The following is a 17,785-nucleotide window of genomic DNA, read 5'->3' as shown; positions in this document are numbered from 1 at the left end:
AATACAGTATTCGAAATTCTGTATTTAAAACTCTGTATAGCGAAANAGTCTATCATCTGAAGTGATTTTTTAGAAAAAATAAATTTAAAAACTAATTTTATTTAGGATTGGGTACAAAATCATTATGGCTCAATATTTTTTTAAATACAGTATTCGAAATTCTGTATTTAAAACTCTGTATAGCGAAATTCTGTATTTTAATATTCTGTATCGCAAAATTCAGTATTTTAACATTCTGTATTGCAAAATTCTTTATTTTAATATTCTGTATTACAAAATTCTGTATGGAAAAAATCGGAAAACCAAATGGATATATATAACACAAGTGCACACTTGTTTTATTTGGTTTTTTATTGTTATGAATTTGATAAAGAAAAATTTTGGCAATACACTTCATTTCTTTATCCATAGGTTTTCCGATTTTGGCATTCAGAATTCCGTAAAGCAAATATACATATACATATATAGTTTATACTAACACTCAATATAGAAAAATTTAAGGAATGATAAAAGCAGATTAGACTTAAGTCATATTTGTTTTCTAAAAAGAATTGCTAAGAATTTCATGGTATAAATATTAACTTCTTTTGCCGATTATTTTTTATTTAAGAACGGAATAAGTTTGCTTTAATTTCAGTATTACATATATAAGTTAATAGTAAAAATATATTTTTACAACAAGTTTTCTAAGTATGAACCAAATCGGCCCATAAATACTGGCTTACCAAATATCTCCCTCCTGCGCCACCTAGCGGACTATTTGCATTGTCATCGGGTTACGAGCTAAGTTTGCAGTTTCAAGTGATTGCAAAATTCGAGGACATACAAGTGAAGTTAAATAAAAGTTTGTAAGAAATACAGGATTTTGGCCCGAAATAATTTTGACCCAGAATTTTTTCTTTCCAGAATTTTAATTCTACATTATTTTGTTCTTACAGAATTTTAGAATACAGAAGAAGAATTTTAACTGCAAGGAAGTTGTTCACATTTTTTCCAGAATTTTCGACCGCATGATTTTTTAAAAGCAGAATTTACTATCGCTGCCTTCTTTTTACATATAAGTTAGATTCTATAATTCCGATGGAAAAACAGTACCAAGTTTTTTTTATTTTTTTATGGAGAGTGATGCACCCTATTGTACATACAAGCATCAGAGTATGATGCAGCTCAGTTGTTTATTTCGATTGGTCTCTCAATGCTCAATAGGCCAAATAGGTTGCTACAAACGTATTGCTAACTTGGCCCGAAGTAAGGCTTAGCTGAGACAGAGCATTGGGCTTGTCAAGCCGAGTGTTACTTGGTTAGTTGTGTGACGATCGACTTTGGGCGCTGTTGTATTGTAAGAAGAATGTCGGGTATAGCGGCGGATCGTGTAAAAAATTAGCAGTTTGTAGATTCAAAAAATGAGATAATACATTGCATTTAAATACATATCTACAAACATACTTATTTAATACTGTTGGAGTTGCAAAGACTGATAAAAAAAAGGGTTCAAAAAATATCTTGCAACCCATTAAGACGCGTTCAGCTTTTTGATAGCTATTCCTACGAGTCTGTACAAGTTTATACAGAAGGTAAATGTCAGTAGCCAAATTGACAAAGACAGAAATACAACTATGTATGTGAAGCTAAAATCATGTGGAAGTCAATTTAAGTAAATTGCACCCACTACATTAAATCGAATATGTGTGTACTTATGTACATACATGCATGTGTATGTACTAGAAAATTTATAATTCTTCCAAATAAGTCCATACTTGTGTCGGTGGGATTTTATGTTCCAAAATACATTTACATAAATAAAAAAAAACAATTCTGGTGTGTTTATAATTAACTACTTATAGATTATGAATATCTACATACGTTCGTATGTGTGCATTTATATATTGTATATGTGTACGAAAATTTGTACTGTATAAATAAATTATGGTGCATGTGTTTATATGCATACATACGTATGTACATAAGTGCATACCTACACATGCATTTATACATATTTAAATCATTTTTATAAAGAACCAAAATAAATACAGAAATGCTGAAATGCAATACATATGTATGTACATATGTACTATGTATGTATATATGAACATGCATATCCCAATAGAAATCGGTTGTATGCATTCATGAAGTATGCATGCTGTATGAGTGAATAAGTGTGAGCAATTCATGCGTAGTCATGAATTTGCACAAATAAATTCAAATTCCAGCGAATTGCAAGCGAACGTACGTTGTTGTTGTTATTTTAAGTACACTTCTTAATAAATTTGAAGTGGAATTTTTGTAATATTTTCAGTCTTGTACAAAAATTTTAGTGAACGGACGTATTTTGAGATAATTTTCAGCACTAGCAGGCATTTACAAGATATGCATTTGCATATTTAAATGCTACTTTTTTGTATGTGTATGCATACAATTTCTACTGGGATGTTGGTATTTGTATATGTATGGGTTATGTGATTTTATACACCTTCAAAGTAATATAGCAAAAGTCTACGCCGGCGTAGAAGAGATCGTTTATGCCGTTGACGATCGGAGTAAAATATTTGCTACTTGAATTAAATGAATTACGTGAGCGTTTGATATTTGGTCGTCATCATTTTTTACCTGTTCTTTTTTGTTGCATTATTGTATTAGCTAAACAGCTGTAAGGCCATAAAGTTATGTGTATGTAGTAGGGAAGGGCTTGAATGACGAGTTACCTGACTATAAATGTTGATTCGAAGAAATAAATAAACAAATATCAAACAAGTTATTCAATATTTTTGTATCCAGAAAAAAGCAACGGTAAGTCCCAGATATTTAAAATTTGCATTTTGTTTGACTTAAATTGGACGAGCTACAAAACTGAATACTCTGAATTTTTCTACGAAATCTAATTAAAAAACTCAAACTTTTGATAAAACGTTGTCGAATTTGGCTCGTTAGTTTTGTACAAAGTTTAAAATTTTGATTAACATTGTTTTTGTTAGATAACAAGCTACACTTTCATAAAAAAAGTATAAAAATTAAATAATTGAAAGAAAAATAGCCAAAGAATGCTAAAATGTTTCTTCACTATTTATATTTTAGCCACTGTACATACAGTTCATAAATATCTGTGGTGTCAGGTACATGAATAATAACTTCATTTATGATACTCTTGGCTTTTTGACTAATTTTAATTATTAAAAATAAATACCTGCTCCGGAGTTAGAAAATTATACCGGTTGTAACATCCCACAACAATCTTTGTATAACCACTTTCTAAAGTCTCTTGTATATTCCGCGAAGTGGAATTTTTTAAAAAGTGGAATTGAGTTATCATTTTTATATACCTGAAACCACATTAAGATATGCCGCGGAAAAAAGTAGCTAACTTCTCTGAGCGAATCGTAAAATTGTTTCAATTCATTTCCTGCCACCTTAGTATTTTGTATCAATGGTACTGAAATTAATGTTCGAAGATTTGTCGGCATCGGCTAGTATCCGCACAAATATCCAGCATCGGTATATGACCTTTTAGCCAATTCTTGGCCGACTATTTGAATTTCTTTTCATATGCACTTTATTTCTGCATTAGTTGTATTTCTATCTCACATTTTATGTTGTATGACTAGTGTTTTTTGGTAAAATTTATTCAGAAAAAAAGCAAATAAAATTAAATTATTTATATAAAAAAAACTTAGCTTAAGTATAAGCTCTTATGCATATGGGTCATTATTTTAAAAATACCTCTACAAACATCCCTGGTCAAAAGCAATAAGCGCTTAAATCGAAAAAATCTGAACTCGAGAAAAAAGTTTTAAACATTTGGATTGTAATATTAGCCTTATGGGGCAACAAAAACTTGGACCTCTATAACTTTTTATGTAAGCGAGATGAAGATTTGACATAGCATGTTATAGCACTTGCTGAATGCGATAACTTAAGCACTTATTGCTTTTGACCGCAAATATCAGCACATACATATTTAGTCAAAAAACTTCTTTTTTTTAATTTGAAGTTTTCTAGTTCGAATGATTTACGACAATTCACTGAACTATGGCTCGCGTCAGAAATAATTCAATATAAATTTTAACTATAAGAGACCCTGCTCTACAAAAAAAATGGATTTTTTAGATAAAGGTGTGGCGGATAGCTGTTATATATTTTTGATTACATATATTCCTTGCTTGTAATATGTAGTAGTGCAAAATGTAATAATTATTTGAGAAATTCAATTGTTATTATTTTTTTTTTGCATATAAATTAAAATACTAATCAAAACCTACATATCGAGCCCTAACCGCCAAGATAACGAAAACGAAATTTTTTCAAAATTTTGAGGTCTGAGGTCAAAAGAAGCTTAATATAATACTTCTTTTGTCCTCTGTTAGGAGCTAGAAGGAGTGCTCGCCCGTAAGCACATGCAATAAGGGAAAAGGATTTTAAACTGAACACGCTCGGAGATTTGTGGGGTAAAATCCATTGCGACCTAAAATGAATCTTTGGATAATTCTATTTTTTTTCACTGAGCTAAAGCGCTCATAATAAGCTGTTTCAAGAGTTCCTTCACGCAAAGGTTGACTTTTATGAGCTGAGTGGTTAGGGGTACGTACTACCACTCCGTAAGACCTGAGTAACATCTAAATTAGAACAGCGGTCGAATCGATTTTAATATTGACAATAACGTTCGACATACAAGCAGACAAGATAGAATCAATTTAAAAACAAATCCTAGTTTTTGCTTTAATAAATTTCCATTGGTATTCTCAATACAATCTTCCGCCTTATACGAGGCGTTCAAAACTAATTTTTATGGTTAAATTACTGATGGGCTCAATTTCTAGTCCCGTTCTTCTGGCTGAAGTTAGACTTGATGTTGCCTGCTTTTGAAAGCTTGTAAAATACCGAGACACACTTAATTTTTTGTCGTGGACTACGGATCTGTATTCTGTTTTTCAGATCATTATTTTCCCCAAGATATCTTCTTTTCATGAAAACCAAGTCAAGCTTTAACAGTTAGAACCGTTCTTCCTTGAATTTCTACCTTCGGAAAGGTATTGTTGCATTGTAGATATTAAGTAAATTGAGGCCTGATTTCCAGAGTAGACGGTGATGGAGTATTCCACTTATCACAAGAGAGTAGCCTTCTTCTTGATATCTCTTACTTCAGCATAGAAGACACTACAGTACTCCGGTGTAGGTAGTAGTTATTCTGAATAGATATTAGTGCCGACTTTATTAGTAAGTTCAGAATCACTATACTAGGGGTCTTCATCTAAAGTGATAAAGGGATAAATTGCTTCAATTTATCAGTTTATCCGCATTCTTTCTTGAACGAATCTTGGTAAATACTTGCATAAAATTGTTTATTATTTACCTTATATGGCTAGTTACGTTTTATTCTTACCTCGTCCATTGTGTTCATTATGCTTTTTTCATGTATGTACGTAGCAAAAGCGACTACCTGGCAACCTATGAGGGTTGAATTTTGCTGAAATTTATACATTTATGCACCAACATCGTTTGATAAAGTGATCAACTTCGGTTAAATAGATTTCCATACAAAGTTTGACAGTTCATTTATCGAAATGATAAATTCATCATTATATCAAATTTATCAACAGTTTATCACTTCTGATATTACCGCAAACTCGCCCAACACTAATAAAAAATACCCTTTTAAAGTTTCTCATCTCAGCTTGACCAGCAGTGGGACTCTACACGCTAAATTTCTATAATTAAAAATTTCTAACTGATTAACAAATGGGCCTAAAGATGTGCAACGTGATAACCGAAGGAGTTCAGTATAAAATCGTAAGCATTGTGGATAAGTTATGTTTCCTTGGAGGCTGTGCATATTTTTAGGCATTAACCTTTTGCCTTGAGAGATTCTTAGCGATAAAAATTTAGCGTGGCGATACTTGAATCCCACTTCTGATTTGATTCGACTCCGGTAAGTAAGTTTTTTCTGCCCAACATATTTCACTATCAAGAAAAAACTGCGCATATAACTGAGAAGTAAACTTCTAAAAGTTAAAAAAGGAAGAAAGGGACCCCGTTGTAGAAATGGCGTTTTGGTTGAATGTGCCCCGTATTATTATAAGTCATTATAAATTGAAGCCGCTCGAATCCAGCTTCAACATCACGTTGTCGCAATAAATATACATTAGATTTGTTAAAAAAATACTATTTTTGGAAATTCATAAACGCTACATCAAAATATTGTTATTTGAAATAAAAAAAAAAGATTTTTTGGGGGTCGCGCTAGTCGGTTTTTTATAAAAACGCTGTTTTTCGTGACATGTTAAAGTGCAGCTAAAAATTTTTTTTTTACATGTAATTACTCACGTATTGTTGGGGAAGTTTGGACAGTTCAAATGGGCCTAGTGCCCGAAAATATGCTTTCGAAAAGCGACTGCTAAAACTAAAACGTTGATACTGACCGATTTACGCATTACCATGGGTTGAGACTTGTTACCAGGGGTTTCTGGGGTTGCTAATTAGGAATCTGAAGTCAGTTCTAGGCGAATCCAATATGGCGATCAACTTTTAAAAAATTTATTTGATTTGATTTGTTCGAAATTCGAATCGGCCATTTTCAATTTTGAAAATCTGACATCAGATTTGTAATCAGAAACCCACTGGTAACGTTTTAATTTTAGTAATTTTTTAAGAATTTGATAGCCATATTGGATACGTCATTTTGAATTTAAAAAATTGACTTCAGATTCGTGGTAAGCTATCCCAAATTTTTCTTTTTTTGAATTGATCGCCATTTTGGATCCGCCATTTTTGAATTTTGTGTGAAGTGACTTCAGATTCCTAATTAGCAACCCCAGAACTCATATTTTCTGAATATGTTTGCGGGGCTATGCTTGTTCATACATAAGTACATATATATATGTACATACGTAGTTGTTAAATAAAAGTGAAAACGACTATAACCGAGATTTACGGCTTCTTACTTAATGAACAATGTTAGTGTGACACACGTGCACTTACTATTAGGTTTGTTTTGCACATTTTCGGCCTAGATACGGGCATATGAGCGTAAGGGCGCAGTGCTTCTAACTGTGAAGAAACTGCCCAAAACCATGGCAATACAAAAAACCGATTTTCGTGCCTAAAAACAAACGTCAGATCGCAAAAAAATTATTAAAAAAAAAAACAAGTAATTTTTAAACAAAAAACAAAACCGACTTTAGTTCTTATATATATATATATTTCATGATCCAATGATAGGATTTAATCTGAGACAGTACCTTTCAAAATGCAAAAGAAAATTTGAAATCGGTTGACGTGGTCCAAAGTGCGGTACAATACATAAAAAAAAACAAAATATTCCGACGAACTGATATCCTCCTCCGTTTTTGGAAGTCGGTTAAAAAACAACACTTTTGTTTGAAAATGACCCATAGCAGCTTACTTGGGCATTGAAATGCATACTGTTGAATGGTTCCAAAATACCATGAATTAGTCTATATGAAACGTTTTTTATTTAGATTATGCCTTTTTATTTTCAAAATGGGCAGCAAAAATTGTATAATTCATTTATTCGTTTCAATTTATATTTGACATATTTGAATGAATGTAGTACAGAAGCCTTTGGTTAAAAGTATTGGATAATAAATCGTAACTTAAATTATGTACGTTTTATACATTTAAAAGTTTTACGTTTTTTTACGGAACTAAAACAATCATACTCATATAGTGGGAAGTCTTGCTCATCTAATAAAATATACGGTTTAATATTTGGGTTATTGTTTGTTTTTTGACATTATTTTCCTCTTACTAGGGGCTTAGACGCAATCATTAAATTGATGAAAAGATCTTTGTTGGATGCCGCACGAAAACTGCAATTGCAAGAGTTACTGAGCTATCGCGCCATCTGAATGTGCCCATAGATAAATAACTAATGTATTAAATTCCTTTCACAAAAATATCAAACAATTTCTAAGTCCCTTGAGAATTTCTCAACTTTAAATTTTCGCAGTCATAGATGAATTTGAGCCGTATCACTTAATTTGTGTGCAAGACACTTTTCAAAATTCATATGCTAAATTATTTTTCTTTACAGTAAAAACGAGACAAAAAAATATTCGCATCCAAACATCACCAACCAGTCATTGCTTCTGTGTCTTAACATATCGGATTCTGGTCGTCGTCAAAGATATGAAACGCTAACGTTGCCACAATGCCCCGAAAACTATTGAAATTTCTTATTATCTTCGACAATACATCCTTGCTTTACTTTCCCGGACAATTTCTATCAGGTCGTGTACTCATCGAACTGCAAGATGATACTCCTGCTTTGGGGCTGCATTTTCATGTTGTCGGCGAAGGAGTGGTGCGCGCTGGTACGGCACGACAGGAGCGTACATACGACAAAGAAAACTACATTGACTTTCGAATGAGACTTTTGGGCGATGTTGATCAAGGCCCATCAGTCCTTTCGCCTGGCATACACAGTTTCCCATTCAAACTTGGCCTCCCAGTGGGATTACCGTCAACTTTCTTGGGCCGTTATGGCTGGATACAATACTACTGTAAAGCTGCTCTACGCGAACCAAATGGTCTAATACATAAAAACCATCAAGTCTTCATTGTGATGAACCCGATTGATCTCAATTTGGAGAGGCCCATTCTATCGGTATGTGAAGTTAACATGTGCAAACATAAATATTGTACGTACATATGTATGTAATAATAGTATTGTTATTATAACAAATAATCTTTTTTAATTCAGCAACCGTTTACTTGTGAAATCGAACACAAACTTGGTGTGGCATGCGTGGGCGGTGGTAAAGTTGTTGCTCGGGTGGCACTTGATCGCGGCGGTTATGTACCTGGGGAGAGTATATTGATCACTGCACTAATTTCGAATCACAGTAATATGACGATCAAACGAACAAAAGCTTCCCTTACAGAGGTATGCAGCACCACATATGCCTATATCTAATTTTGTTTTTTTTAGTTATTATAGCTAATTTTTCATATTTATCAATATAGACCATTGAATATTTGGCACGAGGAAAAGTGGTGCAAACGGAAAAACGTGCCTTGGCCGCTCTAGCACGCGGGAAGATACGTCCCGGCGGCAAGGACGAATGGCAAAACGATAGCTTGTATGTACCACCGCTTCCGCCAACGAATTTACATGGTTGCCATCTAATAAAAATCTCCTACGATGTGTTTTTTGTCATCGAACCGAAGTCGTTAGAAAAGGAAATTAAATTGCAGTTACCCATAGTTCTAGCCACTTATCCATTTCGTAATAATGGCAATGATGTCTCGAATACATGGCCAGATTCAGTACTTAAACCGGATACTCATTATCCATCAACGTTGCCAATTTTTAGGCCGTGGTTGCATGAGAAGCCCGATCCAAATTAAATGTTAAACCAATGAGAGCGAAATACATGCATATGTAATTACATTTGTACATTAGGGTGGTCCAGAACTTTTTTCTTCAGCTACTCGCCAGAACTGAAGAGCATCGAAAATAAGAAGACGATAGATTGACCTTGAAGTTTTCCGTGTATTTGACATTAGGAATACACTATAAAAAATCGTTGTAAATAAATATTTTTAATCGAATAAGAATATTTCCCACCACAGATCTTCAAAATATAAAATTATGGTGCATAGTCTACTTAGAAATTTTACTAAATAAATATGTTATTTTATGTGTTCCTAACCACATAACGCACGTAATGAAAAAATATTTAGTAAAATTTTAAATTTAACTATGTATGCAACATCATTTTATTTTTTGAAGATTACTGACGAGAAATACACTCCCAGTAATTTGAATAGCACACCCTTTCGATCCTCAGTATGTACAGTTTTCCTTTTTCTGTTTCATATTCATCAATTTTTTACAAAAATTTACCATATTCCTCGTGTAAATCCGATTTTAAAATTTTATACAAATTAAAAAAAAAAACATGCAAAGGGGTGTGCTGTCCTATAGACCTACAGTCTATGCAGTTTTATGGCACATGCAATTTTGGTATAACAAAGTTCAAGTTTCAAGCGGCTACAAAATACCGTTGATTTTTTAATTTTTTTTTTACAGTGTGATGCACCTTCAACAAAAAAATATCAAAAATCAAGGGGTTTTTGTTGCTATTTGAAACTTGAACTTTTTGTACTAAAATTGCATGGGCTACAAAACTGCATACCCGAAATTTTTAACATAGCAGAACCCTTTGTTGGCATGTTTTTTTTTAATTTGTATGATATTTTAAAATCGGATTTACTAGTAGAATCTGCAAATTTGTATAAACAATTAATGAATATTAAGCAAACAAAAGGGTGTGTACTGAGGATCAAAAGCGTGTGCTATTCAAAAGACTGGGATTGTATTCTTATTCGATGAAAACATTACTTATTTTTTATTTTATAGCAAATATGTTTTCCATATGTAAAATATGTATGTATATGGACTCATTCTTCAGTTCTGGGTGGTGGAAGCGTTAAATTTCCAAAAGGTTGATTTTCCTATATGTTTTTGGGCCCCCCTTATGTATATGCATACATATATAAAACAAACGACCAGTGATAACTTAAAACAAAAAAAGAAANTATATAAATACATATATAAAACAAACGACCAGTGATAACTTAAAACAAAAAAAGAAATGATACTTTATTGATCAGTTGCTGATATCTACGTATATATAACTAATGCATTTTCTTTGTTGTATTACTATTTTATAACGCAAACACACCACAAATTTGTTACTTATTTACCGTAAAGCATATATTAAATTTATCTGCGATAATATTATGTTTTGACTTATTATTGAGACACTCGTATGCAAATTGCTAACATATTTTTATAGTTTTAATAATTGTTTGAATGTACTCGATGATTTTTTTTTTTTAATTACAAACTTTTTAATGTAATTTCCTTACTTAGTTTAAAACGTCTCCAATTTTGGATTTGATCCTCGAAGGCGTTCGATCGCAGCCATAATAATTTACCTACATATATACATACATACATATGTACATATATATGACACACTAAGTATGTATACATACGTCGTATATTTATGTATATACTCACATGGATATGTAGATAAATATGCATAAACAGTTAGGGTCAAAAAAATGTATACCCTGACGTTTTGACGATGTTATTTATTAATGTTTATCTATTTTTGTATGAAAGAAAATGCGTAACACCCTCGACAAAAAAATCTTACAAGTTAACGGTAATTTTTAGCGACTTGAAACTCTAATGTACCTAAATTTAATGGGCCACAAAACTACACACTCAAAAAAAAATCTAATTGAAAAGTTCTTGCATTTTCCCCGAGATCTCAATGAAATTAAAAAAAAATGAATCATGTGGTTTTTGCTGTTGAATAAACCATATTTTAATAAAAAAAAGGAAAAAGTTGGTATGGAAAATATAAATAAATAAAGTCGTCAGAGAATGGACATTTTTGACGCTGACTGTATGTACATTCATACATACGTATTTAATTGTTATTTTTACTCAGTTGCCTTACTTAACAATTTCATATATATACGCATGTACATATGTAGGTAGATATTATTTCATACATTGTATGTACATATGTATGTATGTAGATATTTGTATATACATATAATAAATAAAAAATACATATATTTTTTAATTTAAGACACAACTAATAAACTATCGTTTACAAATCAATTATTTTTTTCTGTTATTGAGCTTGTAATCATCGCCCGAATTAGAGTCCAGCGTAACACACATTCGAAAACAACAACCTGACTAGGCACGGATTACGTGGAATTTCTCCAAGCCTTTGATCGCCATTTACCAGGAAGTGCCCAAAAACGATTTTTTTTTTTCATAATTAAGAATAAGAAAAAAAAACTTAAATTTCAAGCTCCGTCTGATGGGGATTGAACCCGGACAGCCTTGGTNAAACGCAACTCCTCATCGCCCGAATCAGAGTCCAGCGTAACACACATTCAAAAACACCAACCTGACTAGGCACGGATTACGTGGAATTTCTCCAAGCCTTTGATCGCCATTTACCAGGAAGTGCCCAAAAACGATTTTTTTTTTCATAATTAAGAATAAGAAAAAAAATCTTAAATTTCATGCTCCGTCTGTTGGCGATTGAACCCGGACAGCCTTGGTAGCAACCCAAGAATGATAGAATACTTTATTCTATCATTCTTGGTAGCAACCAATTGTATCAAGCATCTTAGCACACACAGCTACAGCCATGCATAATGTGACCAACCGTACTTCTTTCGCAAATAATAGTCCAAATTTTTTTAATTTAAAAATACGTAATGCTTAAATAGAATGCTTCACAAAGAATATATGTACTTTATTATTTAATAACGACTAGAACACACTTTTNGCACTCTTACTTAACAATTTCATATATATACGCATGTACATACATATGTAGGTAGATATTATTTCATACATTGTATGTACATATGTATGTNACTTAACAATTTCATATATATACGCATGTACATATGTAGGTAGATATTATTTCATACATTGTATGTACATATGTATGTATGTAGATATTTGTATATACATATAATAAATAAAAAATACATATATTTTTTAATTTAAGACACAACTAATAAACTATCGTTTACAAATCAATTATTTTTTTCTGTTATTGAGCTTGTAATCATCGCCCGAATTAGAGTCCAGCGTAACACACATTCGAAAACAACAACCTGACTAGGCACGGATTACGTGGAATTTCTCCAAGCCTTTGATCGCCATTTACCAGGAAGTGCCCAAAAACGATTTTTTTTTTTCATAATTAAGAATAAGAAAAAAAAACTTAAATTTCAAGCTCCGTCTGATGGGGATTGAACCCGGACAGCCTTGGTAGCAACCAATTGTATCAAGCATCTTTGCACACACAGCTACAGCCATGCATAATGTGACCAACCGTACTTCTTTCGCAAAAAATAGTCCACATTTTTTTAATTTAAAAATACGTAATGCTTAAATAGAATGCTTCACAAAGAATATATGTACTTTATTATTTAATAACGACTAGAACACACTTTTAAAGTAATTAGTAAACTTCCACTTCATGTTGAAAAAAAATTCACCTACATCGAAACGTTGAAATAATAATCTCTGAGTGCTCGGATAACGGCGATGATTTTTGCCAGTACGTTGAATGACACAACCTTTGAAAGAATTCAGGCGAACATCGATTTCCCCCTCCTCCAGCTGAAAAGTGTTGCTTGTAAATAAATTTTTTGTATAATACACAATAGCTCCTATTTACCTCATCAAATCCGTAGATGTCTTGGTAGCAGGTATAAGAAATGCAACGACGTACACATGACTTCTTCACAACTCCTTCTAGATTTTCGCATAGAGTATTTCGCTCACATGAAGTCTCAAATTCGTGGTATATAATCTCCTTACATTTTAACAATAATAATAATAAGTTTCACAAATAACAGGATAAATCAATATTGTATTTATGTTAATACCCACATTTTTACTTGTTTCCTTGTATGCATACTCTGGAAAGTGAAATGTGGCTGCCTTTGGGAGTGGCTGACCACTGGCACCTTTCTCAACGAATTGGCTCGTATATGATAAATTTAAATGCGCTAATATAATTGATAAACTTGCAAACATTACTGTTAACTCCATTTGGCATACTTCTATACCATCCAATAGTTCTTTTATACTTATCCCCCCCGAACATTTGACACTTGCCAACATATAGGGGTTGAAATGATATTAAATGCGTGAACAAGCGTACATTCATACATACATATGTACAAATATACGTATATTATATATGGTCGTTGTCATTACCAAAGGCTGTAATTACCCGTAAACCGGCACTTTGGGCCATCAAAATGAATACAGATTCAGAATTTATATCGAAGCTGTTTTAAATAAGTATGAAAATAATAAAATAAACGAAGTATTAGAATTGCACCTAACTGCTCCTTATTAAGGTCTATGTACATATGAATGTATGCCCAAAAGTGATGATTTATTTTTATACCCGAGCGCACTTGTGCACAAGGGTATATTAACTTTATTCGCATAACGGTTCTTTGTAACAGCCAAAACGAATCGAGATAGATATGGACAAATGTATACATAAATGCTCACAATGAAAAGAGAAATCGATTGAGCCATGTCTGTCTGCCCGTCCGTCCGTCTGTCCGTGTCGAAAGTTGGTCCTTTATTCAAGATAAGTTGGTATTGATAATGTGCGAAATCGGACTTTAACCACGCCCGCTTCTAATATAATTGTATTTTCGAAAAATGCAAAAACTACGATATTTCAGTAAATAACAAATGCAAATTTTTTAAAATTAGTATGTGAAATAAAATTTTGGTGCAAAATAATATTATTATGAAATTTTTGGAAAATGGACGTGACCCCGCCCACTTATGATGAAATGCTGTATCTCAGTAGCCGTTTCACCAATCCTTACCAAACTCGGTACGAGCCTTGAAAATATTTGAAATCGGGCAATAACCACGCCCACCTGCCACATAACGGTAATTTACAGAAACACGAAATATGCGATAAATCAGTAACTACTGGAGCTAATTCACTTAAAATCGATGATTGCAATATCCACTTAACAGAAAATTAGAATCTATAAATTTTTAGATAATGGGCGTGGCGCCGCCAACTTATGACCACAAATGGGGTCAGGAATTTTGATGTTAATTGTGTAACGAGTAGTCATATTATCAAACACGAGAGTCTGGTCTACCTAACCGGAACGACCCAGATTCATATCTGGCCAAGGACTGTCACTCCAGCATCATTCCCCAGAAACTCTTTGAGGAATTTATATGCTGTTTTATACCCAAGTGCAAGGCGAATTCAATTTCGCCTTGTCCAAATTCATGTCAGGAAGACTTTAAGTGCTTTAAAAATGGAAAACACATAGTATGTAGGAAAATATTACTTCATTAAGCTTTTTAAATTTATTTAATTTTTTATGAAATAGGCTATAAGTCTATATAACAACTAACAAAAAAAAATCTTTTTTTTTTTGCATATGTACATTAGGGTGGTCAGATTTCCTAAGCCTCAACCCCTGCGTCGATGCTACTTTAGTCGAAGGGTCAAACTTCAGATTACCCTATAACCGACTCCAACCGGGACCAAAATGTATATGTGATATGAAGTGCCTTGGAACGAATTTTCGTCATCCCTTGTCAAATTTGGTTTGGAGACAAACCGGTTTCGGCGCTGTGCCATCTTCAGTATCATTTTTCGTTCTCCTCGTGATCTACTCTATTTTAGTAGTATCGATTTTGGGTATTAAATGAAAAAAAAATATATAAAATTTTTAATTTTTGAGTCCACAGAGGCATCTGGCATTTCACCCCTGTGCGACACGCCCTAACCGTCTCCACTCGTGACCAAAATGTATATGTGATATCTGTGGCCGTGGTATTACCGATTGAGGGGTGAGACTGAAGAAAAATCGTTTGTTTGATTTTTTAAGGACCACCCTAATATACATACACCTGCGTTCAACTAATTAGCAACGGAATTCAAAATGATATTGTTTGTCAATTATGTTTATTTTTAATAATTTTCATTTAAAATATAACTCAATCCGTAACAGAGACCGCAATAATAAAAGTTTCAAAACTTGCAGAAATTTCAGAAAAACTTAATTAAACTTCAAAAGATTGTCATACAAATTTCCAAATTTTTAATCAGAGTATTTAGAAAGTTTTCGGGTATGCAGTTCTGTAGCCCATTCAATTGTAGTCTAAGAAAGTGCAAGGCTCAAATCGTTAAAAATTACCGTTGATGTTTTTAAATTTTTATTTTTATCATTTTGAAATTAATTGCTAATTAGTTGAACACAGGTGTACATAAGATATAAACAATAACAAGATATATGCTACAGTAATTATCGTTACAGTTAAATATAAGCAACCCGGATAATATATTATGCCCGCTCCCACGACTCATTTTTATTTCTGGAAATCGATTATGCTGTTGCAAAAACAGCAGCAACCCTTATGCTTTTTCTTGCAGATAACAACGTGCTTCGTCAACCTGATGATAAATATACTGTATTGATTTTTGGAAAGAAGATTAATGTTAATTTATACCGTTTTGAACCACGCTGATCCTGGCTTGAACATCATCCTATGTAAAAAGGACATCGTAGAACGAGGCGCTATTCCATGCATATGCAAGTGTTTTACGGTAACGAAAGGGGGCAGGTGAAATCCGAACAATGCATCTGTCGTACTGATATTCATTTTTTCAAATAACGACGTTAATCCTTGTTCCATGCGATCCACTAAGAAATTAAGTATAGAGTTACATTGACATTTAACTATGTATATCTTAAATGTATACATATTTGCATATTTACAGCAATTGTTATTGTTATACTTAAGCATAATTTTAATATTAGGAGATGCCTTTCTTTTCCCCCAATAAAACTTGAAGGGAGATCACCCAAAAAGGGGAATAAGAGAGCACTCGAATAAAGGACTTGATAGTACCTTCTTATAATTACGTCTAACCTCAGCAAGACTATTCATTGTCAATGCCATTCGTTTCCTGAACTTTATCCCTGCCTCAGTTCGACGTGGATTAAATGAAAGCAAGTTTAAGAAAACCATTTTTACGTATTTTCGTATAGTGAAATATAACATACATACATATCGTCNGATTTCAGCGAGCCCGAAAGAACAACTGGTACGATGAGGAATGTCAAGAAGCCGCAGAGAAAGAAGACGCCGCCTACAGGGCCACGCTGCGATCGGGCGCAACGCGAGCCATGTGGGACCGTTATAGGGAACTGAAGAAGGAAGTGAGACGTATTTGCCGCAATAAGAAGAGAGAGGCCGAAGTACGTGAGTGCGAAGAGCTTGAGATGTCAACGTATTGATTGGACCTTATCAGTGTGGCCTTAGGCCTGGAAAATCCACCTAGATCAAGTATTCACAATACGCCAAATCTTGGAAAAGACCCACGAGAATAGGATCGACACACACCATCTATTTGTCGATTTCAAAGCCGCTTTCGACAGCACGAATAAAAGTTGCCTTTATGCCGCGATGTCTGAATTTGGTATCCCCGCTGTGAAAAATTACGTTGAGCAATACCATTAGCTTCATCAGAATAGGGAAGGACCTCTCCGAGCCGTTTGATACAAAACGAGGTTTCAGACAAGGTGACTACCTTTCGTGTGATTTCTTTAATCTGATGTTGGAGAAGATAATAAGAGCCGCAGAACTAAACCGCTCAGGCACTTTACAAGAGCGTACAATTGCTGGCGTATGCCGACTACATCGATATTATCGGTAAAAACAAGGGCTACATCTGTTCTGCCTTCACGGGATTGAATAGAGAAGCAAAGCGAATGGGTCTGGTGATGAACGAGGACAAAACGAAGTCAGAGCATACGCGTCTTGGCACATGCGTCACTGTTGACAGTTACAAGTTTGAAAAAGTATGCGACTTCGTTCATTTGGGAACTAGCAATAACACCAATAATAATGTCAGCCATGAAATCCCACGGAGAATCACTCTTGCCAACAAGTACTACTTTGGACTGAGTAGGCAATTGAGAAGTAAAATCCTCTCTCGTCGTACAAAGATCACACTCTATAAGTCACTCACCATGCCTGTGCTGGTGTATGGCGCGCAGGCATGGAAAATGAAAACATCTAATGAAGAGGCTCTTGGATTTTTTGAGAGAAAGATTCTGAGAACGATTTATGTACAGACCTTTATGCATTGGCGATGGCGAATACCGCAGACGATTTAACGATGAGCTGTATGAGCTTTACAACGATATA

At 33.5% G+C, this 17,785-nt stretch overlaps 2 protein-coding genes across 4 annotated transcripts; one reads left to right on the top strand and one right to left on the bottom strand.

Moving 5' to 3' along the window:
• The first annotated feature begins 1,251 nt into the window (after nucleotides 1-1,251).
• On the top strand, nucleotides 1,252-10,046 carry Vdup1 (arrestin family protein Vdup1). 3 transcript variants are annotated; one of them, XM_017614653.1, is made up of 4 exons: nucleotides 1,252-1,574; nucleotides 8,045-8,617; nucleotides 8,714-8,896; nucleotides 8,977-10,046. In XM_017614653.1, exons 2-4 carry the CDS (start codon nucleotides 8,162-8,164, stop codon nucleotides 9,358-9,360), a joined length of 1,023 nt encoding a protein of 340 aa, XP_017470142.1. In that variant the 5' UTR covers nucleotides 1,252-1,574; nucleotides 8,045-8,161; the 3' UTR covers nucleotides 9,361-10,046. The 3 variants fall into 3 exon arrangements, with proteins under 3 accessions (XP_017470142.1, XP_017470143.1, XP_017470144.1); XM_017614654.1 differs by lacking the exon at nucleotides 1,252-1,574 and adding an exon at nucleotides 1,633-1,818; XM_017614655.1 differs by lacking the exon at nucleotides 1,252-1,574 and adding an exon at nucleotides 2,411-2,787.
• A 2,863-nt stretch (nucleotides 10,047-12,909) lies between these two features.
• On the bottom strand, nucleotides 12,910-13,789 carry LOC108361885 (uncharacterized). The gene is made up of 3 exons (XM_017614657.1): nucleotides 13,463-13,789; nucleotides 13,248-13,385; nucleotides 12,910-13,189 (listed from the first exon to the last, which is right to left on the bottom strand). The coding sequence occupies exons 1-3, from the start codon at nucleotides 13,694-13,696 to the stop codon at nucleotides 13,007-13,009; spliced, it is 555 nt and encodes a 184-aa protein (XP_017470146.1). The 5' UTR covers nucleotides 13,697-13,789; the 3' UTR covers nucleotides 12,910-13,006.
• Nucleotides 13,790-17,785: the final 3,996 nt, after the last annotated feature.

This window comes from Rhagoletis zephyria, unplaced genomic scaffold (assembly GCF_001687245.7).
Source record: "Rhagoletis zephyria isolate East Lansing unplaced genomic scaffold, Rhagoletis_zephyria_1.1 Rzeph_scaffold_00875, whole genome shotgun sequence".
In the NCBI taxonomy this organism is placed as follows: Eukaryota; Metazoa; Arthropoda; class Insecta; order Diptera; family Tephritidae; genus Rhagoletis; species Rhagoletis zephyria.
Note: the sequence above shows the minus strand (reverse complement) of the source record. Positions and strands in the feature narration are given on the sequence as shown.

Bases quoted from the DNA above. Each gene is read 5' to 3' on its own strand.
- Vdup1 (XM_017614653.1), top strand. From the start codon at position 8,162: ATGCCCCGAAAACTATTGAAATTTCTTATTATCTTCGACAATACATCC. The intron at 8,618-8,713 runs GTATGTGAAGTT...TTTTTAATTCAG, and splicing joins TGGAGAGGCCCATTCTATCG to CAACCGTTTACTTGTGAAAT. The intron at 8,897-8,976 runs GTATGCAGCACC...TTATCAATATAG, and splicing joins CAAAAGCTTCCCTTACAGAG to ACCATTGAATATTTGGCACG.
- LOC108361885 (XM_017614657.1), bottom strand. From the start codon at position 13,696: ATGTTGGCAAGTGTCAAATGTTCGGGGGGGATAAGTATAAAAGAACTA. The intron at 13,386-13,462 runs GTGGGTATTAAC...TTAAAATGTAAG, and splicing joins ACAAGGAAACAAGTAAAAAT to GAGATTATATACCACGAATT. The intron at 13,190-13,247 runs GTAAATAGGAGC...AACACTTTTCAG, and splicing joins ACATCTACGGATTTGATGAG to CTGGAGGAGGGGGAAATCGA.